This window comes from Pygocentrus nattereri, chromosome 17, assembly GCF_015220715.1.
Source record: "Pygocentrus nattereri isolate fPygNat1 chromosome 17, fPygNat1.pri, whole genome shotgun sequence".
NCBI lineage: Eukaryota > Metazoa > Chordata > Actinopteri > Characiformes > Serrasalmidae > Pygocentrus > Pygocentrus nattereri.
Window position 1 is genome coordinate 37,262,537 of NC_051227.1, and position 24,681 is coordinate 37,287,217.

A 24,681-nucleotide genomic window follows, 5' to 3' on the forward strand; every position below is an offset into this window, starting at 1 on the left:
GTTAGTGTAGTGGTTAACACCTTTGCCTTCTACACTGTAGACTGGGGTTCAATCCCCACCTGGGTAAACACCCTACACTATACCAATAAGAGTCCTTGGGCAAGACTCCTAACACTGCCTTGGCCTACCTGTGTAAAAATGATCAAGTTGTAAGTCGCTCTGGATAAGAGCGTCAGCCGAATGCCGTAAATGTAAGTTCTAGATATTAAACTGATTTTTCTAGCTATATGTAACGTGCAGACAGAATCGCAGACGCTCGCGGGTAAGATGAGGAGGTTTTAGTAATCCACACAGGGGAAAATACGGTTCATAGTGAAAGTCCAGTCCAGATATCCAAAACATAAAGCAATCCAAGAAGGCAACAGTACCAAAGGGGTACACTAAACCAATGGTCGAAACACAGAATACACGGAACAATCGGTAGAAGTGGAACGCTCAGTGATTGCCTAAACAATACCTCACAAAGTTCTGAACATGAGTCCCCGCTTAAATCTCCCAGTAGTAGATGAGTCTCAGGCGCAAGGGTTCAATAATCAGGCGAATGACATCGCTGATTGTTCGAGGGGAAACCATGTGATCAGTCTGAGAATCCTGGGGGTTGAAGTCTTCTCCTATGATGGAGTCAGAGAGCACGTGATCCATCACATGGTCTCCCCTAGCACTCTGGGAGATGAAGTCCACCTCCTTTGCTGGATGCGTGACACTATTAAACTGATAAGGGCATAGTAAAATACCTCATAATTTTTTGGAGCAACAATCTTGTAAATAAACAAATAAATTCACATTAAATTTCCCTATAACGTTACTGTGACGAGGAGGCGGACGCATACGCTGAGATAAGCGACTTTTATTATGGGCAAATCCAGGGTCATAGTCATGACAGTCCACGTTCAAGTAGCCAATACGGAGAGAATGTGGGTCAGACGTGATAAACAAAAACACAGAACCTCAACCAAGAATCAAACAACAAACAAGATCAAAACATCTAAACACCATCCAGACAGTACAAACAGAACAAGCTTCCAAACATCAAACATTACAAAGAGCAACACAGACCAGGGCAAACACAGGGCTTAAATACACCAGGGCTAACAAGACACAGGTGGAAACACAGGTGGGGACAAAAAGGGGTGGAGTAACCAAACAAGGGGCTGGACTAAAAACCAAAACAAAAACACACGGGCTAAACCAAAACACAACACGAACACATGGACAGGACTGGGAGGGGCCAATCGTGAGTAAATCGAAAAGACCTTAGAGTACCGGGTAAGTTATATGATGTAAAATGACTTCCAGTAAAACCAAAATAAAAATTATTACTTTCTTTTACAGTCCAGAGTCAATTTCGTTTATAGGTTACAGGTACATACTAGCTAAGGCTATTTATAATGAGCTATAATAGCTTTTTTATGCCATGTAACTACCCGTTACTTTTTACCCAAATTAATTACACAGTTCTGTGGAGTTTGTACTTAATCAGTTAATACCTGGAACCTGTTTGGCCATTTCAGTGTTTAGTTAGACTGCCTTACCATCATAATACGAAAATAAACGCCTAGTACGTTGGAGTTTGTACCTTCCACTTACCTGGTTAAGACTGATGTACACCGAATTCTGTCTAAAAGAGTTTTTTGGAGTATTGCCATAGAAGTTCCCCAAAGAATCTTTCAGTGGTGCCTTTTTTTTGTAAACGAGAGTGATGAACCATTTCCAAGTTTAAAGAAGCTCTACATCATGTACGTGTTCCATATCAAATCTTCTTCTTCTTCTTTCGGCTGCTCCCTTTAGGGGTCGCCACAGCGGATCATCTGCCTCCATCTTGCCCTATCCACTGCCTCCTCTACTTTCACACCAACCATCTTCATGTCCACCTTCACTACATCCATAAACCTTCTCTGAGGTCTACCTCTTCTCCTTCTACCCGGCAGCTCCATCTCCAACATTCTTTGCCCAATATATCCACTATTCCTCCTCAACACATGTCCAAACCATCTCAACCTGGCCTCTCTGGCTTTATCTCCAAACTGCTCCACCTTCACTGTCCCTCTGATCTGCTCATTTCTAATCTTGTCACTCCCAACGAAAATCTCAGCATCTTCATCTCTGCCACTTCCAGCTCAGCCTCCTGTCTTTTAGACAGAGCCACAGTCTCCAAACCAGACATCATAGCAGGACGCACTACTGTCTTGTAAACCTTCCCGTTCACTCCTGCTGCTATCCTTCTGTCACAACGTGTTCCATATCAAATCCATCCATCCATCCATTTTCCGTCAGGGTCGCGGGGGGATGCTGGAGCCTATCCCAGCAGTCTTCGGGCGAAAGGCAGGATACACCCTGGACTTTCTCCATATCAAATATTTTTCTTAAAACAGAATATCTTAGCCGAGAGCCGCTTAAGATCCGTTCAGATTTGGCGAGTTTGGTTCAGTTTGGTTCTGTTGTTTCAGTTACAACAATCAGGAACGCTGCCAGTGGAACTCTGATGCACACCTAATAAAAGGGCTGAGATATTTTAACAAGACTGTCTTGGTTTGCTTCTAAAGGAACTCTGACACGGTTTATTTGATATGTGAACGCAATAAGGACCAAGGACATCTGAACAGACCTTCTTGGGTACGCAGAAAAGACAAGAGGTTCCAATGCTGTTTTGACATGTGCATGTGTTTTACCATCTTTTCATCAGCTTTGAATCAGTAACTACACAATGGATAGTTTTGGTTTTAAAATGAGGCTGAGGCATGCTTGATGTCATTATAAAATAAACAATGCACATATTTGACTGCACACATAAAATATATTATGTATAAATGATCACAGTTCACCCCGCTTTGCATTGTGCAAAACCACAGTAGGGAGTCTTATGGCTTATTTCTCTAACATCACAAGATGTACATAAAACCAATGAGCCCAGACAGAACAGAAAATGGCACAACTCAAGGTGCGGTGGACACTAGCAGTTACTTTCTGTCATAAAATCTGCCCAATCAGTTGTGTCTTGTCTCTCGTATGACTTTTGTTTACATCTTTTGGTTCGGTGTTAATTATGTTAGTGTGAACATCAAGCAAACCACAACCAAAATGCAACGATGTATAATTTTCTGCTTTGGTCCGGGCCAAGGGAACTGAAGTGAAGCGCAAGTGTGTATAAACCTGAATCTGATATCTAAACCCAACAAATATTTGAGAAACCCAACCAAATCTGGATGTGAACAGTCAGGTCCTGTTGGGTTGGGACAAATATTTTGAGCTCTGTGTTGTGAATTCTCCTCATGTGGCCTGAGTCACCCCTCCCTTCACCCTTGTCTCTCACTCTTTATGCTTGTGTTTTCCCAGCCCTGAAGGACAGCCGGTTTCAGCTGGTTAACTTCTCCGACAACGAGCTGCGCGTGTCTCTGTCCAACGTGACACTGTCGGACGAGGGACGGTACGTGTGCCAGCTCTACACAGACCCCCCTCAGGAGGCCTACGCAGACATCACTGTCCTGGGTACGCCCGAGCACCTTTCTGAATGCTAAAATCATGATTATTGATTTCCCTCATTGATCCTTTCAGTCAATTGAACCTGTCTAATTGAATCCCGCCATGACACAATATCAACCAATTACCCTCATGCCGTTTCCAATAACACGGGCGAAGAAAAGAGGAACAGATGTTGAGCTATTGATATTGGCGGTCCACTTTTGGCAGCCGAATCGACCGAATTCCTCTTAGATGTTGAAAAGGCCCCATCGAGCGATTTTGTTCCCCCCCCCTCCCAGTCAGCTTTTGTGGGGCCTGCAGCATTGAGTGCCATTGATGTTTGAAGGTTTATTATAGACCGTATTTTGGACATCCCAGGGAGCTGAATGTAAGCGAACATGCTCCAAAATGACTTGATTGTTTTTGTACTGTTATGCAGGGACTGTATACAGTCACAGCATGGATGCTGAACTGGTGGACGTGGGAGTACTAAGCTTTATATTAGATAAAGAGCGGGATCTCACAGTATGACCAGGAATGTGCTACATGGCTGAATATGCCACTAGCACTCAGCATGGGAAACATGAAGGCTGAATATGGTGTAGACGCAGGAACAGACATGCTAGAAAACACAAACATGGCCCCGCAAGGTCTCAGCAAAGAGCGGCTCATCATATTCAACATTGCCATTTGTTCGATGGACATAGGCCAACAGACAAGATGGTAAACAGAAATAAATTCAAGGTCCAAAAGTGGTTACGGCTGTTATAGCTGTGGTGTAGAAGAGCTCGCAGGCAGTAGATGACTGTGTCAAGCACATTTTCATTCGAGCCATTGTTAGAGATTAAAAGATCTCTAGAGATTTAACACTGAAGCTCTGACTAGTCCTTTCTTTAACACCTTTACCTGTAGGCTTATTATTCAGTTGATCAGTATGTTATGTGAGTGAGTATGGGCCTATAAACAGGGCCTTGTTTGAAGGAATGCTACATTTTTACAACCTGCCAAATCAATTACTGTGCAAGAATTCCAACTCTTTTCTCTTTATTCAGGAAAAAAAACAAAACAAAACAATTTGGAATTTGAAAACATTACACTATTCCTTTAAGGAGTTAGCCTGACCCTCAGGTTCATATATGTTCATTGTATTTCCTATGGTGTCTTTTTACAGCCGCTAGACCAAATGCTCATCAGAGCGGATCTCGATGAAAGAGAATGTTGTGCAGCAGGCTTTAGATCCAGATAGAGATCCAGCTGAAGGGAGCTCGAAAGCCCATCTCTAATCCTGCCGCTGTTTACGTTCCTCCAGTTCCACCAGGCAACCCAATCATCGAGTCCCGCGAGGACGTGGTGAGCGAGGGGAATGAGACGGAGATAACCTGCACCGCCATGGGCAGCAAGCCTGCCTCCACCATCATGTGGATGAAAGGAGACCAAATTCTACAAGGTCAGCTTCACATTCACAATTGCACTCACAAAGAGAGATTCAATGCTGTTTACCAAACAGAAACCATCGGATTCAGTGAATCCAATATCTGCCTCAACGATTTGTTGATTCACAAAGTTAAGTAAACTTCATCATTACCTTCTCCATATACAGTGAAATTTGGCTTAATGAGCATGTCTGATTTTCACTACTTTTGCTCACTGAAAGAGTCAGACTCTTATGCACAAGGTAAAAACATATAGCTGAAAGAAGAAGCCAGTTATAGTTATTAGACAGAAAATTCAGAGGGGTTCCCAAAGCGCACAACAGTCTAAGTGTTGGCCGAATCGTTCTGGAGATCATGAGGAAATTACTCAGTGTGATGCAGGCCAACGCAAGCGCCTGTTAACTGATGTAACAGAATTGGCAGTTAGAGTTTTCCTCCAAGTGTTCTGAGCCGTCTAATGATGTTGCCTTAGCAGCCCTTTGGTAGGATATGATAGCGCTTCGTGTGCGTTCGAGGAAGCATGTTTGGTAGTATCGTGTGATGTGTGCCCTGGGTGGGAACTGGCCACAGCTGAATTCCGGTGGGGGGGAGTAAGTATTAAAAAACCCCAGGTCCAAAGAAGTTGGGACAGTAGAACAAATGTAGATGAAACCAAACTCATTCTTTGCAAATCATTTAAACCTGCATTCACTTGTACAAAGACAAGATATTTAATGTTTCAACTAATTAACTTTGTTGCATTTATTGTATGTACATGTATTCTAAATTTGACCAAAAAAGCTGGAAGACGGGCATGTTCACCACTATGTTTATTTTTTTTCTTTTAATAACATTCAGTAATTTTTGAGGAAATAAAAACACCAATTGCTGTAGCTGTGAAAGTAGAATCACTTTCCGGATTGCAGGCAGGCCTATGCCTGCACTCTCTTATGAAGCCATGCTGTTCCAGCACATGCAAAATATAACTTGGCATCATCTAACTGAAGCAAGGAGGGATGTCCCCAAGGCATTGTCTAGATGGCAGCATACGTTGCTCCAAAATGCATAGGTACCCCTGAGCATTAAAGGTGCCATAGAATGCATTTCTAAAATATTTGTAATTGTTCTCTGATGTCTGCATACAAGGTATGTGTCTTTAGTCAGATGCCGTTTTATACACCCATTTACAACCCTATGATTTGGCCCTAGAATAAAAGCAGCTGTTTTCTCTTTTTTGGTGGGCTCATTGATAAATTGATGGGCTGTGCTCTGTTTTGCTTGTTTACAGCCAGGCACCGTGATGGCTCACATAGCAGCAAAACGGACACAGGCAGGAAAATAAAACAAAGCTCTGTGTAAATAAGCTAGTTTGTCGTACTATTTAGTTAGGTCTGCTGGGTACTTGGAGCTTGCCAGTAACTAACATTACCTATAGTAGCTACTTGCTTTTGATCTTAACAACAAAGTAAGTTGAAGTTGATCGCTCACTCTGAAACTTTCAGTTTAAGATGATCTGGCTTCAGACATCCAAAGTGGATAAAATCACACTTCTTCCAGGCTGCAGATGGGCTTGTGATTCTAATAAAGTTGGATCAGCCCCTCTCTTCAGTGTCACACTGCTCGATATATTCCAGGATTTGAGAAACTGTCAGGAGTGAAATGTGCAGAGCAAACTATCAACTTTGAATTAAAATTGATAGCTTCCTATTCACCTGCTTGTTTTCTGGGGGCCTGTACAAGCTGTTGCATTTAAGGTAGAACAGAACCTTTGATTAAGAATCCACGCCCAAGACAATTTGGTTCCTGGGAAAGGTATGAAAAATCTACCATTTTCATTGTCGTTGTTCCATAGTCACTGTTTCATTCTTGACAGTACCTGCTGGGTTAGAACGTGGGTTGGTGTATGTAAATTTTGGGGGTGTAAAGATGGACTTCTGAGACCACAGCACACGTTTCCACATGCGCCAGTACATCTCAGAAGAGCTTCAGCCCAGAGAAGATGGCGGCATTTGTAGATGTTGATGTATGGTTTCCACGTGTATCTATAGATGCAATGACCTGCTGTTTGCGGACAAGGTTTTCATTAGTATTCCTGAGCCCATGCAGTTTTTAATGCAATGCTCTCCCAGGGAATTGAAGGTCATTAGTATTACATATTGGCTTTTGGCTTTGCCCTGTACACACAAACATGTCTCCAGATTTTCAGATTCGGGTTGGAACTTAACTCTGCAGGAAAGGAGGGCTGCTAACCACAGGTTTGGACAGTTATATATAGACAGTAACACCAAATACACCAAATTTAGTTTAGGTTTCTATGTTTGAAAATACTGAATCGGTTCAACTGATTTACTGAAAAGAACCAGTTAAAAAGAATGATTCATTTACAAATCAGATATCGCTATCATATTGGGGCAGACGTGGGCTGGAGGTTAGGGAACTGGCCCTGTAACCGGAAGGTTGCTGGTTCGATCCCCAGCACCGACAGTCCATGACTGAGGTGTCCTTGAGCAAGACACCTAACCCCCAATTGCTCCCCGTGCGCCGTGGATATGGCTGCCCACCACTGTGGGCAAGTGTCACTGCCCCCTAGTGTGTATGTGGTGTTTAACTTTATGGATGGGTTAAATGAGGTGGGATTAAAAAAGTATCTCTCGCTCTCACTCATACACCATTGATAGCACTTAGACTAATATTGTGGAACTATTTAGACAGTTGTGGGATACAAACAGTAAAGGTGATGCAGCAAGATTTGTTTGGACTTTTCTGCTTGAAAGTACTGAATTGATTCACTTGGTTTATGGGAAAGAGCCAGATCAAAAGAACGATTAATATAAAAATTGGATAACATCAACATCGACAGCACATGGAAAACTAAAGTGATGAAACTGTTTAGACAGCAGTGGAATACAGACAAAACTACGCAGCAAGCTTTTCTTATTTGAAAGCAGTGGATCAGTTCACCTGGTTTATTGATAAGAACCAGTTAAAAGGAACGATTCGTTCATGAATCGGACATCACTAAAATCACACACTATTGATAGCACTTTTGTCATTCCAACCCATCTCCCTCGTGCACAATGTGCAGAGAACACGGCACGTTTCCATTCGGATAATCCTGTAATGATTTTTAATTACGTCTTAACAAGGCAGTGATGAGGCGGAGGGAGCATTCAGCATAAAGCGGCGAGAAGAATGCCGCCGCATACGGGGCTCCGAGACGGGATTTTTTTTTTTTTTCGGCTGGCTCTTTTTTTCAGCACCGCTTAAATAAGTGGCTTTGAACGAACTCCAGCTGTTTCCCTCCCACTCAGCCGCCGCACTGCCTGCGTATTAGCTGACACCAGTTGAGGCCGTTGCAGACTGTGCGATAAAGGGAATCTGCAGCCTGGGTAATCTGCTCATGAATGCCTTTCTCCATTAAGACAGTGGGGAGGGTGCGCTGATTAACTCTCAGAGACTACCTGGTGGCAAAAAACACATGATGAGCGAACGCTTTCATGGTACGCATCTCACAAAGCGAAATGAATGAAACAGTTGGAGCTCCGAATTTAAGCAATGAGTCATGCAGGATCAGAAGCTCTCCGTATTCTCCTAACTAGAGTCAGAACTGAAGTAAAATTACATTTAATCACCCGTACGTGTCATTTGGTGTTACCACAGTTTGTCTCGTTGGCATACACCTAGTTTCTAGAGTGCATTAATTAGCATGTTTCTATGTAACTAGTTTCTGTGTCACGGTGATGCCTATTGTAATTGATCAGATTCAGTGCTTGTCTTCGACTTTGACAGTCACAGCCTCTTGGGTTCTATATCCACGGTGGAGAATCCACAGGCAGACAGATTGTTCGTTGGTGCTTTGCATACTGTGTTCTCAAAAACTCTTCAAAAACAGTGAAAGATAAACAAAGCCCCCCCACCGCCCTTTCCAGCAATTTGTTATTCTTCGCATGTCTCCTGAGTGTAGGGAAGTGAGCTGTGTTGTAGGTCAGTGCTGGGCTATAATTATTTCCCCACTTCATTAGGTCCAAGTAAACCATCATCCTCAGCACTGCAATTAGTTCTCTGCCCTTGGAGCTTCCAGATTGTCTTAAAAAGAAGGCAGCCTTGACAGCCAGTGGCTTGGCGTGCTCCAGCTGACCTGGAGACTCCACTGAGTTTGGATTCATAATAGTCGTTTTGGAATCTTAGATGACTGCGTGAATTTTAGCTGCCTTGAACCTTCAGAAAGTGAAATGAAAAAGAGCCCAGGGCATGCTTCACAGCGATAGCTATACTGTGGTTATCAAAAGTTTAGGGACACTTTGCTTACTTTTGAAAATTGAATTTTCAGGGTTTTTTTTTTTTTTTCTCCAATTACATGGAAAAAAACTTCAGGGTATAACATTGCTAATATATTGGGTCTCTTTTGCAGCACTTAGTTTCAGCTTGAAACTAGGAATTGGGCAACATGGCATATCACAGTATGTTTTTCTAAATATATTGTGGATATCGTCAGAACTTCAAGATCATTGACGAACTGCTTACTGTAAGAGGAGTCATGCAGCAATTCAAATGTTGGCCCTAGATTGTGAGTTCAGTCCCAGCCATAGTCATTTATGAGTGCAAGAGACCATGATTAGCATTGCTGTCTCTTGGTGCGAAGGATGGCCCACCAAGCATATAAGAGCAAACAAATAGTCCAGCTTAACTGGATTTAATGCAACATGGGTTGAGCAGACGTTCTTATCCGGAGCGACTTCCAATTTGATCAGTTTGCACATTTAGGTGAAGGCAGTGTTAGGAGTCTTGCCCAAGGACTCTTATTGGTATGGTGTAGGGTGCTTGAAGCCCAGTCTACAGCGTAGTAAGCAGAGGTGTTACCCACTACACTATACAAACCACTATAAGAAGTTAAGAATGTTGCATCGGTTACACCTAAGGCAGTACTCACAAGGCTATGTGGCACCTATTTGTACCTAAGCTTAATATAACAACTCATAAATCTATATAAACACGTATAAAGGCTTATTTTAATTGATAATGTCGCTCATAAAGGCTGCCTTTGTCAAGCTGACTTAATACAATGAGGCGGCTGATTTTTTTCTGGTATTTGTTTGATCGTTACACGTTTTTGGGTAAAATGACAGCATGTTACACCAACTCACTTTGTAACTTTATGCATATCATAGGGACATAATGCTGACTAATAGCTTAAAAATCCTATGCAAAAGTAAAGTCATTTTACCCAAGAGCCACAGGAAATGGTCATTATGTTGCACCATCAGCATTCACACACACAGTCCATGTCATTTGACCCCAGATTGACAATCTAATATCATGGGGGAAAAAAGCTCAGAAAGAGGGTTCGACTTGATGTTTAGGTCTTGAATGCAAAACGAACATTATACTGATGAAGGTATGATGACAGTAGTAGGTAATTCACTTACATCCTTGCAAGACACGTCTGTTTTGACGTCGTTCTCTTTAAATGCTTTTTCAATGCACTCGCAATCATCAGATTCATCCACTCAGGGAAGGGGTCCGAAGGACAACTGACGTTACAGAATGTTCTTCTGCACATTGTGTCTGCACATTGGGTCTCCAGATCCACACATCTTACATAGTGCAGCTTTAAGATCTATTTACAAGTAGGCCAACGTGCTCAAACTACTGAGCCACTGTCCTACCCCACACTCATGGAGGAAATACGCACAAACGACATCACGAGTGTGCTATTTCAGGATAGAATTGTTACAGGATTGGATTAGATTGATTCTGTTTTTTCTAAAACATCCAATCCAAGGTTTTCTGCTGCTACTCATTGATACAGATGAGAAATCTGTATCAGAAAACTAGACGTCAGACATTTGATGGGTACAGCACAGTGTTGTAGGTATGAAGAGTAGCGTATGAAAACAGTCATGTGAGTGTGCCTTATTGTGTGTTGATGTGACGCCACGGTGTCATGGTCAATAATCCAGAGCATGACAGCGAGGAGACGTGTCTGCCACTTTAAATGAATGTAAGATTTGTTTGGAGGTGATGGATCATTTCTCAAAGACCTTCAGCGCCACGCTGGGACGGGCAGTTATTATGAGGTGGGTCAGGATGCAGAGAGAGCGCTCTCGTTACAGGCTGCCGTGTCATTCTCCTGTTTGCTCCCAGGCGAGGAGACTGTTGAGGAGACGTACGACAGGATGTTCACCGTCACCAGCCGGCTCAGGCTCACCGTCTCCAAGGAGGACGATGGAGTGGCCGTCATCTGCATCATTGACCACCCGGCCGTGAAGGACTTCCAAGCACAGAAATACCTGGAAGTGCAATGTGAGTCATCCCTCAAACACAGCGGGCCAACTCCATAACCAGTCACACAACAAACATGCTCCTGCCTATTCATCCGTATGCAGAAAACAGCCCCTTTTTTGATTGCATTGTTGCATTGAATGAAAGGATTGATGCCAAAAAAGACTTTTTTTGTTATTAGATATTAACCTGGACAGAGCCTTGGGATTAGCTTTAATTAAAACAGGCTTTGTCTGGTTATGCCTTGGTTTGATAATGCTATTCTCTAAATAGCGCTGTAATTGAGGGTGATCAGTGAGCGTTATTACGGACCATGGAAAGTCCCGGAAAGGTTGGCCTACCCTTTTGTAATCTTCGTAGAATATTAATTTATTCAGACGGATGACTATTCGAGCTGACCTTTTGTGAAGAAAAGACAGGAGGGATCAGCCTGACTGTAAAAAGCTTGACATTTTGACAAACACAGATAAAGGCAAGGAAGAAAATAAAAACATTTTTACAGTACACTACCATTAAACAGACTGTTTGAATTCAAGACAGCCGCCTTTGCTTCTGCATCTTTTCCCCTGAGGACTAAAGGTTTGCTGTTAAAGCCGTGTGCTGCACTGCCTTATTGCTTTTTCTAAGGCATCTAATGATCGTGTGTAGCATATAGTGGCTGGAAATGTAAGGAACACGCAGCCAATTTGTTATGCAACTGTGGAAAAAAAGACAATCTGAAGAAAGACCTCTTATCCACACTACTGTGCGAATAAATGAATGTGAATAAAATTAAGAAAGTAAACTAGCTTAGTAGCTTAGCACTTATGCGCCAAGTGTAGCATTAGCGCATAAGTGTTAATGGAGTTCGGTATGAATATGATTAAAGATGCCGTCTAATTGGGCTAACAGACTTTTAATGGTGCTGCAGTATGATCATGAGAAAAGCAGCGTTGCATTAGAGGGTAATATGTGCGCTGCCCCGCTTAGGCCTGTATCCTTCATGTGCCCCTTCATGTACCTTTGCTCTGTTTTCCAGATAAACCAGAGGTGCAGATTGTGGTGGGGTTTCCGGAGGGTCCAACGAGGGAAGGGGAGAACCTGGAGCTGACGTGCAAAGCCAAGGGCAAACCACAGTGAGTATTTAGAGCTGTCCAGACTTCATCTTTTATATACCGTCCCAATTTGATATGAAAGATCACCGTCTTCTCCAGTGTAGGCACATTTGAATGGACGGGTGCTGCTATGTTAACCCAGAGCAGTCTATATACAGCACTGTCTGCAGTCTGAGCAAAAAAAGCCACTTACAAATTTCTGCAATCTCAGTTAAGTTTGTTACAGTTATTACATACGTCACCTGATCATAGTTATTTCAGCTGATCAAAGTTATTTAGGCTGTTAATTTAATGTTGGTTAACACCTTTAGAGAGCAGCAGTGAATGTTTGTTAACACCTTTAGAGGGCAGCGGTGAGTAATGTTTGTTTATCTGATGTTTGTTAAAACCTTTAGAGGGCAGCGGTGAGTAATGTTTGTTTATTTGATGTTTGTTAAAACCTTTAGAGGGCAGCGGTGAGTAATGTTTGTTTATCTGATGTTTGTTAAAACCTTTAGAGGGCAGCGGTGAGTAATGTTTGTTTATTTGATGTTTGTTAAAACCTTTAGAGGGCAGCGGTGAGTAATGTTTGTTTATGTGATGTTTGTTAAAACCTTTAGAGGGCAGCGGTGAGTAATGTTTGTTTATTTGATGTTTGTTAAAACCTTTAGAGGGCAGCGGTGAGTAATGTTTGTTTATCTGATGTTTGTTAAAACCTTTAGAGGGCAGCGGTGAGTAATGTTTGTTTATTTGATGTTAAAACCTTTAGAGGGCAGCGGTGAGTAATGTTTGTTTATTTGATGTTTGTTAAAACCTTTAGAGGGCAGCGGTGAGCAATGTTTGTTTATTTGATGTTTGTTAAAACCTTTAGAGGGCAGCGGTGAGTAATGTTTGTTTATCTGATGTTTGTTAAAACCTTTAGAGGGCAGTGGTGAGTAATGTTTGTTTATTTGATGTTTGTTAAAACCTTTAGAGGGCAGCGGTGAGTAATGTTTGTTTATTTGATGTTTGTTAAAACCTTTAGAGGGCAGCGGTGAGTAATGTTTGTTTATGTGATGTTTGTTAAAACCTTTAGAGGGCAGCGGTGAGTAATGTTTGTTTATTTGATGTTTGTTAAAACCTTTAGAGGGCAGCGGTGAGTAATGTTTGTTTATTTGATGTTAAAACCTTTAGAGGGCAGCGGTGAGTAATGTTTGTTTATTTGATGTTTGTTAAAACCTTTAGAGGGCAGCAGTGAGTAATGTTTGTTTATCTGATGTTTGTTAAAACCTTTAGAGGGCAGCGGTGAGTAATGTTTGTTTATCTGATGTTTGTTAAAACCTTTAGAGGGCAGCGGTGAGTAATGTTTGTTTATCTGATGTTTGTTAAAACCTTTAGAGGGCAGCGGTGAGTAATGTTTGTTTATCTGATGTTTGTTAAAACCTTTAGAGGGCAGCGGTGAGTAATGTTTGTTTATTTGATGTTTGTTAAAACCTTTAGAGGGCAGCGGTGAGTAATGTTTGTTTATCTGATGTTTGTTAAAACCTTTAGAGGGCAGCGGTGAGTAATGTTTGTTTATTTGATGTTTGTTAAAACCTTTAGAGGGCAGTGGTGAGTATTGTTTGTTTATCTGATGTTTGTTAAAACCTTTAGAGGGCAGCGGTGAGTAATGTTTGTTTATCTGATGTTTGTTAAAACCTTTAGAGGGCAGCGGTGAGTAATGTTTGTTTATCTGATGTTTGTTAACACCTTTAGAGGGCAGCGGTGAGTAATGTTTGTTTATTTGATGTTTGTTAAAACCTTTAGAGGGCAGCGGTGAGTAATGTTTGTTTATTTGATGTTTGTTAAAACCTTTAGAGGGCAGCGGTGAGTAATGTTTGTTTATTTGATGTTAAAACCTTTAGAGGGCAGCGGTGAGTAATGTTTGTTTATTTGATGTTTGTTAAAACCTTTAGAGGGCAGCGATGAGTAATGTTTGTTTATTTGATGTTTGTTAAAACCTTTAGAGGGCAGCGGTGAGTAATGTTTGTTTATTTGATGTTTGTTAAAACCTTTAGAGGGCAGCGGTGAGTAATGTTTGTTTATCTGATGTTTGTTAAAACCTTTAGAGGGCAGCGGTGAGTAATGTTTGTTTATCTGATGTTTGTTAAAACCTTTAGAGGGCAGCGGTGAGTAATGTTTGTTTATTTGATGTTTGTTAAAACCTTTAGAGGGCAGCGGTGAGTAATGTTTGTTTATTTGATGTTTGTTAAAACCTTTAGAGGGCAGCGATGAGTAATGTTTGTTTATTTGATGTTTGTTAAAACCTTTAGAGGGCAGCGGTGAGTAATGTTTGTTTATTTGATGTTTGTTAAAACCTTTAGAGGGCAGCGGTGAGCAATGTTTGTTTATTTGATGTTTGTTAAAACCTTTAGAGGGCAGCGGTGAGTAATGTTTGTTTATTTGATGTTAAAACCTTTAGAGGGCAGTGATGAGTAATGTTTGTTTATTTGATGTGTAACACATTTACAGGGCAGCGGTGAGGAAAGCTTGTTTATTTGAGCTGTTCCTGTATTCAGTATAAACAACTAGGAGGCTGTTAAGCTGTTGTATACAATGAGGAAAAAAGAGTGATTGTCATTTGCACTTATTTCTATGGCAACAGGCCTACAGTTAAACTGTCAATCCACTTTCGTTACAATAATTGTCAAAAAAACTATCACTGCGTAGTCATTATACACGTGAAGAAGGAGTATTTTATGCTTGGTAAAACATCTTGAAAAAAAAAAAAAACTATTTTCAAAACTATAAATGAGCCATTTAAAAAAAGAAATGTCTGACAGAATGCACAAACTAAAGCTGAAGGATTCTCTCATCATCTAAACTGAGCTGCTTTTTCCAACTTTCAAATACATAGAAATGTACACTGTGCAGTTGTATTATCTACAACAATAAAAATACTGGATACGCTTTGTGTTGGCTTAATAAATCGTCTCTGTTAAAATGATCATCCCTATAAGACACCATAACCACCTAAAAGGTAACACCGTTTTAAGAAGCGCTTGTGTTTTAACTACAGCATTCGTTTTCTTTTAAGCCTCCCGCTAATCATATAGTGGCTCAGTAGCCAAAGGAGTTGGATATTTCCACACTACTGTGCTATGTAAACATAAATCCTGCAAATTTGAATGTAGCAGCATCTTTATGCGGCTTGAGAGTGCAGGCATTCTGCGGTTTTTTCAGCGCAGAGGAAGTTGAATGAGGTCCTCCTCGTTATCCACTCTCAGCCGGGATGTTGACACAGACATTTCAAAATTATCGTTGTGCTGTTTTACAGGCCTCATCAAATTAACTGGTTCAAAGTGGATGATGATGTTCCCTCCCACGCGGTGATTACAGGCTCTGATCTGTTCATCGAGAACCTCAACAAGTCCTACAATGGAACATACCGCTGCGTGGCCTCCAACTTAGTTGGGGAAGCCTACGATGACTACATCCTCTATGTGTACGGTACGTATTAAGGGTTTTCTAAGCACAGGCTTTAAAAGCTGTGTAGGAGCCGTTGGTGCGTAATCATTCCTTTCTTCTCTTTTTGAATATCTCTGACTTATGCTTTGTGCTTGTGTTTCCACATTCATTTTCTACTTCAGGGGACAATGCTTCCCATTCTACGCCATAATCTGTTTTTCTTGTTTAAAAAGGACAATGAGGCAGAATTATTCAGTGGTTTTATATTTATACCACAGAGCTTTTTTCTGCTGTCTTAGCCTTTTGAACACATCAGCTGCTGGTGTTCTTCTGAATGCGTACGTGGTCTGTACACTGAGGGGTGAAGTTCCAGCAGATAGATTGATTGACTGCTCATTTATATTTATATTTGGAGGTTCAGTGGTTGAAGGTGGTGAAGTTCTGGATAGAACTGCATAATATAGACACACAGTTCTGTGATACGCCAGTATATTTTTTTATCAGGTTGAATATGATTTCTGATTCTAAGATTTAATATGTTTAATATGTCTTGATTCTACACAGCTCTACTTCCATACTACACACACAAAAAAACAGATTTACCTCACCTTTTTGATGTAGTATGTAAACACTGTTAAAGTATAAGGAAACCTGTATGGAAACAGACGATTCTGAATTCATTGTTACCGTGATGTCGCAAAACCTAACACATTTACATACATTCGCCTGTTCTCTCAGGTTTTTGGCTCAGGTAGAGGTGTTAAAGAAGTGTTATGCACAACGGCTGCTGCCAGGTATGAGTCAGCCACTCTCCCACATCTACCCACAATTCAGAACTAATGTATCATTTGATAATCATAATATATCAATATGATAATTTGGCCTTTGTAATACTGCCGTTGAGGTCCAGCCATCCACGCTGAAGTTGTGAGGAGTGTTTCCGCCTGGTAAGGTTTTGAATGTGGCACAATACAGGCAGCCAATCAGAACAAAGGTCAATCTTAAAGGCACAGTAAGAAAAACAGCCTATTTAATTGTAAGGAATAAAGAGGAGCTGAAAAAATGGTAATGTAAAAATGAATTACAGCAGTTTCTAATACCTAAACCCATACAAATAGGTGGGCAGAAAAAGTGGAAAAATAAACAAAAGTGGAAAAATAAAAAAGCCAAAGTCCTGACATTGTGCAAAATAGTGATCCAATAAAACCATCACGGGTAGCGCTGTCACCTCACAGCGAGGAGGGCCTGGGTTCGATTCCCCGGCCGGGCGACCAGGGTCCTCTCTGTGTGGAGTTTGCATGTTCTCCCCGTGTCTGCGTGGGTTTCCTCCAGGCTCTCCGGTTTCCTCCCACAGTCCAAAGACATGCAGTCAGGCCAATTGGACGTGCTAAATTGCCCCTGGGTGTGAGTGACCGCCTGTGTCTGTCTGTCTGCCCTGCAATGGACTGGCGACCTGTCCAGGGTGTATCCTGCCTTCCGTCCGATGACCGCTGGGATAGGCTCCAGCACCCCCCCGCGACCCTGATGGAGAAGCGGCTTAGAAAATGGATGGATGAATAAAACCATCACTAAACTACGTCTAAACAATACAAAAACCTAAACCTCCTCATATGAAATATTATACAGCATGTCTTCAATTTCAACCCTCAAAAGCTCGTATATCAACAAAACACAGTTCATATGTGTGTAAAATCTACATTCACACTGAGCATTAATTATAATTGTGTCAGGTTACTTTGACCTCATTAATTCATCAAAATACTCAAATATTTAACTAGAACTGCACTTGTGAAAAAGTTAGAGGTCAGATGGAACTAAAAGTTCAGTAGAAGAGGGGTGCTCAATCCTGGTCCTGGAGATCTGCCACCTTGGATAGTTCAGATCCAACACACTTGATTCTACTATACCAGATCCTTCTGACAGCTTCTGTTACCTGCGTCAGGTGTGTTTAATAAAGGCTGGAGATAAACTGTCCAGGGTGGTAGATCTCCAAGATCAGGACTGGGTCCCCTGCAATAGAAGAACCAGTGGATTGTTTGTTGAAGGATTGTTATTCCTAAGGTTAGGGTTACCACAAGCCCAACCCAACAACCATTTAGGAACCGTTTTTAAGCATAAGCATTGATTGACCACTGAAATTGGTTAGAGGGCTTATTTTTATTGCAGCCTTCTGTAATGTCAGTACTGCAAAGGCCAGTATCACAACACGATTATCAGGTGATATACAAGTTCTGCATATCGTGACTTGTGCATCGATGTGGGAGTGTGGCTGAGTCATTCCTGGCAGGAACCGTTCTGCATGACACTTCCATGATGCCTTTACCTGAGCAAAAAAAAAACCCCACTGATCACACTCGCTCTTTTAAAACAGTGAAAGCCACTTTGCCTTTAGTGCCAATCTGCTCTCCAAATACAAAAAGTGCTGGAATATTAAAACTGTAATTGTTATTCTGCTGGAGTGAGAGATTTCAGAAAGCGGACGTTTCCGCAGTAAACTTTGATTTGTTTCGAACAAGACATGAGAATCCCAAAAATTTTGTCAATAAAGTGCAGCAGGGAAACATTCTGTTGTGTCAGAGAGATTAGACATTCAGAGATTCAATTAGGGCGAATCGCCCTACAGAACACGGACAATTAGATTAGCACGGCTTAATGCATATTTGTTGTTTCTCTTTAAAAGCCTTTGCTAGTTGCTTTTTGCCTTAGGGAAGGCCAACACGGCTCACGTTTGTTGTAAACAAAGTAGTGGTGTCTTGTGGCGCCTTTCTAAATCAATTTACCGAGACAGCTGCAGAACATGACATACCTTGGAGGCTCGAACAAGCATGAAGACCTCTCGTAGGCTGATAATCCCAGACCCTGCGTATTCCTCTATGGCCTGTCAGCGCTGCTTTTACATCTGTGCTAGGGGGAGGGCTTGCCTTCAGCAGGCAGTGAGTAAAACAGTGACTTTAGCCGTTTGAGAACATTTCCATTTCTCTGTTCACTTGCCATGTCTTAAACACTGCTGCTTACGATTCAATATCAGCATACGTACCGGCATGTGGGATACACATTACAAACACAAAGACAGAGACTACAGCGATTGGTTTCTCCATTTACACCCCATTCATTCACCCACTGCATTCATGGCCTTAACAAAAGGGGTCTTACATGAGATTGAAATACAATGCACATCTTCCATTGCTGGCGCTGGAGAATTCTCAGTGTCCCAACTTAAACACTATTATGTCTGATTCCGAAAGCTTGTACAATAGTCGGTGGGAACAAAACGCAAGACTAGTATGTGCCAATTTAGCAGAATTGTAAATGACCATTGGCTTCTCTGAATATATTGTTAAAGCCAGCTGAGGCATAGATAGGCTAGGAATGGGGTTTGGCCAGTGTTCAGGCCTGTATACCTGAAGGTACTGAACTATAACTGTCCTTGAATGAGGTTAAAGGTCCCTTTGGGCAAGGTCATAAATATTAGTTGGCTTACTCGGAGCTAAATAAGACATTTTACAGCGCTACTATATGCTGAGGCCATGCAGTGCAATGCAGCCTTTGTTTCTGTAAAATATGCTCTTTAACTGCCAGTCAAGGCACACATTCAAGTCAACCCAGCCTCTCTGAGTGTCCAGGTACAGGCCGAGTGAACCTGAACTGCTGAAGTTACAGTCTGCGAAACCTCCAGTCTGAGCGCTTTGCTTTCATGGAGCAGGAGATGCAGAGTTTATGGTAAATCAGCATGAAAAATGTAATGCATTGAACTGACTTGATTCAAGTGTCTGCATCATTTTACATAAACATATATTACATGAACACAAGCGAAAAACGTGCCGACCCCACATAGAATAGCTGATTAACATTTAAAAACAACACCTAATTATTTAGGAAACGGCTTGTGCTGTTTGCAGCTTTTGCAAAATTACAAGACAATGTTCTATGAAGTAAACAATGACTCTGTATTCACATTTCTCCCATTTACAACACTGCGTCATTTTCAGGCATTTGAAAACAAGTTAAAGGGATAATCAAAAGCGCCGTGTAGGGAACAGTTGAAATAAACTGTTATGTGACTTATTTCATTCATGTGGAAACTATGCACACATTTGAATCCAATAAATTGAACATAAGCATAAAAGTTCACTAAGCTATTAAATAGATAGCAGAGTCCTTGAGCCTTGGAATATACGGCATTGCATGTTGTTTCAGTTAGTAACTGTGAATGACAAGACGTTTCCTTTTGTTTTAAAAACATACCTCGGAATATTCTGAAGTGTGAAGAATGCTGAACATTGTGTTACTCACACACGAACCATTCATTACCGATTCTGAATCTATGTACGTATCTATGAATATACTAGTACTGAGAGACACACACAGGCAAAGTCTAAATCATCCTTTTGCAAATTGCATCTCAACCCATGTCAAAACGGAAGATTAGCCAGGAATAAGGATTAGCCAAGAAAAAAGGGAGAAAACAGAAAAACAAGCCCAGAACTAAGTGTCTGACCGGGAATAGCGTCATTGATCTGTCTTGATGTCTTATTTCTTTGTGTTCTACTGTGGACACACTATAATTATCATCCCATCTTTCAGTGTCTCTTTTTTTTTCTATTACAAGTTTGGGCAAAGTGAAAGAAAGTTACAGTCCTTTTGAAAAGGTAGTATTACAGTGACTCTGTAGTGATTCAGTTGTATTGTGCAGTGATGTAATGTAAATGTATTATTAGTAGTGATTCAGGAGTATGATACTGAGGTAATGTTTAGTGATCTAATAGTGACTTAATATTGTGCAATGAAGTAATATGTAGTGGCTCACTAGTGATTCAGTAGTATTGTGTGGTGAAGTATGTTTATTAAATCAGTAGTGTTTTGAAATCAAATAAAGTCAAGTGATGTTTAGTGATTCAGTAGTGTTTTAGTGAGGTAATGTTTAGTGTTTCAGAAGTGACTCACAAGCAAGTTAGGAATTTTGGGTAAGTCACATTTAGTGATTCAGTAGTGATTCAGCAGTGTTACAGTTTAGTAATGTTTCATGATTCAGTAGAGTTAGTAGTGAAGCAATGTTTAGTGATTCAGTGGTGATTCAGCATTGTTTTAGTGAAATGTTTAGTGATTCAGTATCGATTCATCAGTGTTATAGTAATGTTTAGTGATTCAGTAGTGATTCATCTGGTTTATAGTAATGTTTTGTGATTCAGTAGTGATTCAGCAGTGTTACAGTTTAGTAATGTTTCATGATTCAGTAGAGTTAGTAGTGAAGTAATGTTTAGTGATTCAGCAGTGTTTTAGGGAAGCAATGTTTAGTGATTCAGTGGTGATTCAGCATTGTTTTAGTGAAATGTTTAGTGATTCAGTATCGGTTCATCAGTGTTATAGTAATGTTTAGTGATTCAGTAGTGATTCATCTGGTTTATAGTAATGTTTTGTGATTCAGTAGTGATTCATCAGGTTTATAGTAATGTTTAGTGATTCTGTATTGTTTCAGCAGTGTTATAGTAATGTTTAGTGATTCAGTAGTGATTCATCTGGTTTATAGTAATGTTTAGTGATTCAGTAGTGATTCATCAGGTTTATAGTTCTGTTTAGTGACTCTGTAGTGATTCAGCAGTGTTATAGTAATGTTTAATGATTCAGTAGTGATTCAGCAGCGTTTTAATGAAATGTTTAGTGATTCAGTAACGATTCATCAGTGTTATAATGAAGTAATATTTAGTGATTCAGTAGCAATTCATCAGTGTTTTAGTTAAGTAATGTTTACTTATTCATTAGTTTTTTTATAATGAACTTAAATTTAGTGAGTCAGTAATCCTGGGTGGTGAAGCAGTGTTTAGTGATTCAATAATGAGTACTGACTTCGGCACAGTCAGTAGCATACCTACAAGTACCAAATCAACAGTAACTAGATTTAAACAGTAACTGAATAGGAGTTTTTTAAAAGTAATAGAAATACTACACTGGGGCAGAGTAGAGACATTACAGAAGAAGTAACTGAGTATGCGTTTTCATAAAAATGATTAGGTCTTCTCATCAAGCCTGATCAGGTATTACTATGGCCTGTGGCAGTGTTATCTAATACTGGTCCCTGGTTTCCCTGCCTTAACAAGCCCATTTTCAACGCATCAAGTGCTTGTTAATTAGCTGATGAATTCAGTCAGGGCTTGAGTAGGAGTAAAGATACTGGGGGGTCGTGGGATTATAATTTTTTTTTTAAAGCAAAGTACAAATGCCTATGTATTGTTGAGATTGACTCTTCCATAAAATGTGTGATTGCACTGAACTCATGCGATTAGAAGCAATAAAAAGGATGTGGTTGTAGGACTGAAGTCTCACACACACGTACCGAATTGTATCAAAAAATTGTTGATGCAGTTGGTGTTTGAATGCGCAACATATTAGCCAGGAAGCTAACATAGCAGCTAACTTTATGTGGACAGTGCCTTATATTGTCCTTATTACATTACAGGACCAGCAGGATAGGGAAACAGCTTTTTTGTAAATGCTTTGCATGTTTTTTAGTAGTGTCTGAACATATCAGATTTTTTTTCTTCAAAAATGTTTTCTTTTAAGAAAAAGAAGAAGTACAGGCAAAGCTCGCTTGAAATCCTTGAAGGTTTGAATATGTTAATAGTAGTATTTAATTATGTTTTCAGCTTTGGGTCCAGACTGAAAGTATATTAAAATCAGACACAAACAGCTAAATGCATGTTGTTGCTCACAGGAGAATTGATTTCCCTCACTAATCATGCGATCTAGCTTAATTAGTGTATATCTCTTATCTCCCCGTGTGTGCATTTTTGTGTGGTATTCACAGTGGAATAGGGCTAGCAGGTGCGATTCAGGCAACACATTTAATTTGTTGGTAGAGCTAATCAATCTAGTCCAGCTAATTGCATGTTTACTTTTTAATCTCTGGCTCCGAAGTCTTAAGGTGTGGTATTTGACCTGCTTTGAATCATTCATCAGTGGATTAGGACTAGGAATGTACATTTGCAGAAAAGACCACTTTTCTTGTGTTATTTATGATCAGAACTGCCCTACTATATTAGAAACATCATCATCATCACCAATATCACTTTTATTTCGCATGCTCAAGGCTGCTTTACAATCAAAGAATAGCAACGCAAACAATTAACAAGAAAAGGACAACATAGGAAACCATGCAAGTATAAACAGAACAATGGCAGTGAAAACAACCCACCCATAAAAGTCCATTTAAAACTTGGATCTTGAAAAAAATTTTTACGTACGGAATGGGACATAGAGATGAAGAAGCTCTGCCAAATATTGACGAGTCAGGCCATGCAGAGCTTTATATGCAATAAGGAGAACCTTGTACTGAACACTGAATGTAATGGGCAGCCAGCGAAATCTGAAGGATGGGGTGATATGGTCATTTTTCTATTATATATAATTTATACTTACTGAAGACAGCCTTTTATAACTGGTGCCCTTTAGTGATTTATGGCCATGAATTTTGTCTTTTACCAATACTAGATTGAGCTTGACAGATTTTATAGTGCATGGCTGGAGCTCACAAACCACAGTATTTTCCACTTGGCACATGCCGGTTTTCTAAGTTGTTACTGACCACTTCTTTTACCCACTCTCCTCCCAGTGGGCCCCCAGGTGTGTTTCAATTATGCTCACTTGGATGTGGTGAGCCCTGGCTGATAGAAGTAGAGAGCAAGGGGAGAGTATTGACGGAGCTTGTGTCCAGCATTAACCTCCATATCCTGCTGGTTCCTCTCAAAAAACCCACTGTTTAGGGAACCCTTGCTGAAATGTACATAAACGTCAGCAATTACTGCGATATTGTGTCTACCATTTCTGTGCCATCCCAACACACCTCATCAATCAGCAGTAGATGGTCTGCAAGTGAAATTTTAAACATAGGTATCCAACGTTTGCTTATGACTATGTGTATATATATATATATAACCTTGGTTCTGATTGCCTGTGCCTTATTCTGCCTCAGTCAAAACGCAGCCTGGGCTGCACTGCTCATTTTAACCTCATATCAACATTCTTATTAACCCTAACACTCTTTATAACAATACAGCTTGTATGTCTGAAATACTCTTTATAAGATTAAGAGCTAAACTGATGTAGACTAAATGAGGGATATGTAAAATATGACATCACAAATGCAATTAATTCAAAATAAGCAGCTTAATTCCTAGGCATTGCACATTTTAGGACCGGGGGGGGGGGGGGGGTGTAGAGGGGTAGAATAGTACATTTTAAATCGTAATAGAGTTTGCATTAAACACTTGTTGTAAAATAGCAAAGAAAATTCCGTGACAGAATTATGATTATTAATATGGTCTTTTGCAGCCTCTGACGTAAACTGGAGCAAAAAGCATGTAAGCCAGTCGCTCTTTCACTGTGAAGGTGTTGGGCTCAAGCTGGGACTGATTGCATTGATTTTTCCATATGAAGGATCTGCTATGTCTATAAATGGCCTTGAGTAGGTGCCTTTGCTTTTTCCTTTGCATTTGTTTGAAGCAATGTGGTTTCAGATTTTGAGGACTTCACTATTATAGATACGATTACAGCCCTTGCTATACTGCAATTACAGCTACTTAAACTGAATGGACGTCCACACATCATATAGGTGTTGCAATTCATGGTGAAGCGTTAGTCAATTTATTTCTCCACATTGCAAGCAATCCTGGACTGCTTGCTTTTCTAGGCTAAAATTCGGCTCCTTTCTGCGCGGTATTACTGGGGTGTTGCTTGTGTTGTGGTCAGTATTGCGCTACAATTTCATGTAGCCAGGTGCTGAAAGTCACACCTAGACTCTACTGGCAGAGAAAAGAAGCCTATCTGTCCATCTGTTAGCTTTTGAGCTGCCTCTGTCCCAGATTTCACCTCAGCCCACAGATCAAAGAGGTTCTGTAAATAAGCTCCTTAATACTCTTATCATTGGGACAATGATACGTATGGATGGAGGTTTACTATTAGATTGTTTAGAAAGCATCCTTTCCATATGGACAGGGTGGGTAATATGACACAAATAAAACACCACAGCACCTGAA

The 24,681-nt window shown here is 40.6% G+C and overlaps 1 protein-coding gene across 3 annotated transcripts in view; it reads left to right on the top strand.

Moving 5' to 3' along the window:
* cadm1b (cell adhesion molecule 1b) overlaps nt 1–24,681 on the top strand; it is a 252,626-nt gene that overhangs the window by 190,425 nt on the left and 37,520 nt on the right. For all 3 annotated transcript variants that reach the window (XM_017711068.2, XM_017711070.2, XM_017711069.2), the window contains 5 exons: nt 3,334–3,486; nt 4,769–4,906; nt 11,016–11,174; nt 12,172–12,268; nt 15,522–15,694. In XM_017711068.2, the coding sequence (XP_017566557.1) occupies nt 3,334–3,486; nt 4,769–4,906; nt 11,016–11,174; nt 12,172–12,268; nt 15,522–15,694 (720 nt within the window). The remainder of the gene's footprint in view (nt 1–3,333; nt 3,487–4,768; nt 4,907–11,015; nt 11,175–12,171; nt 12,269–15,521; nt 15,695–24,681) is intronic.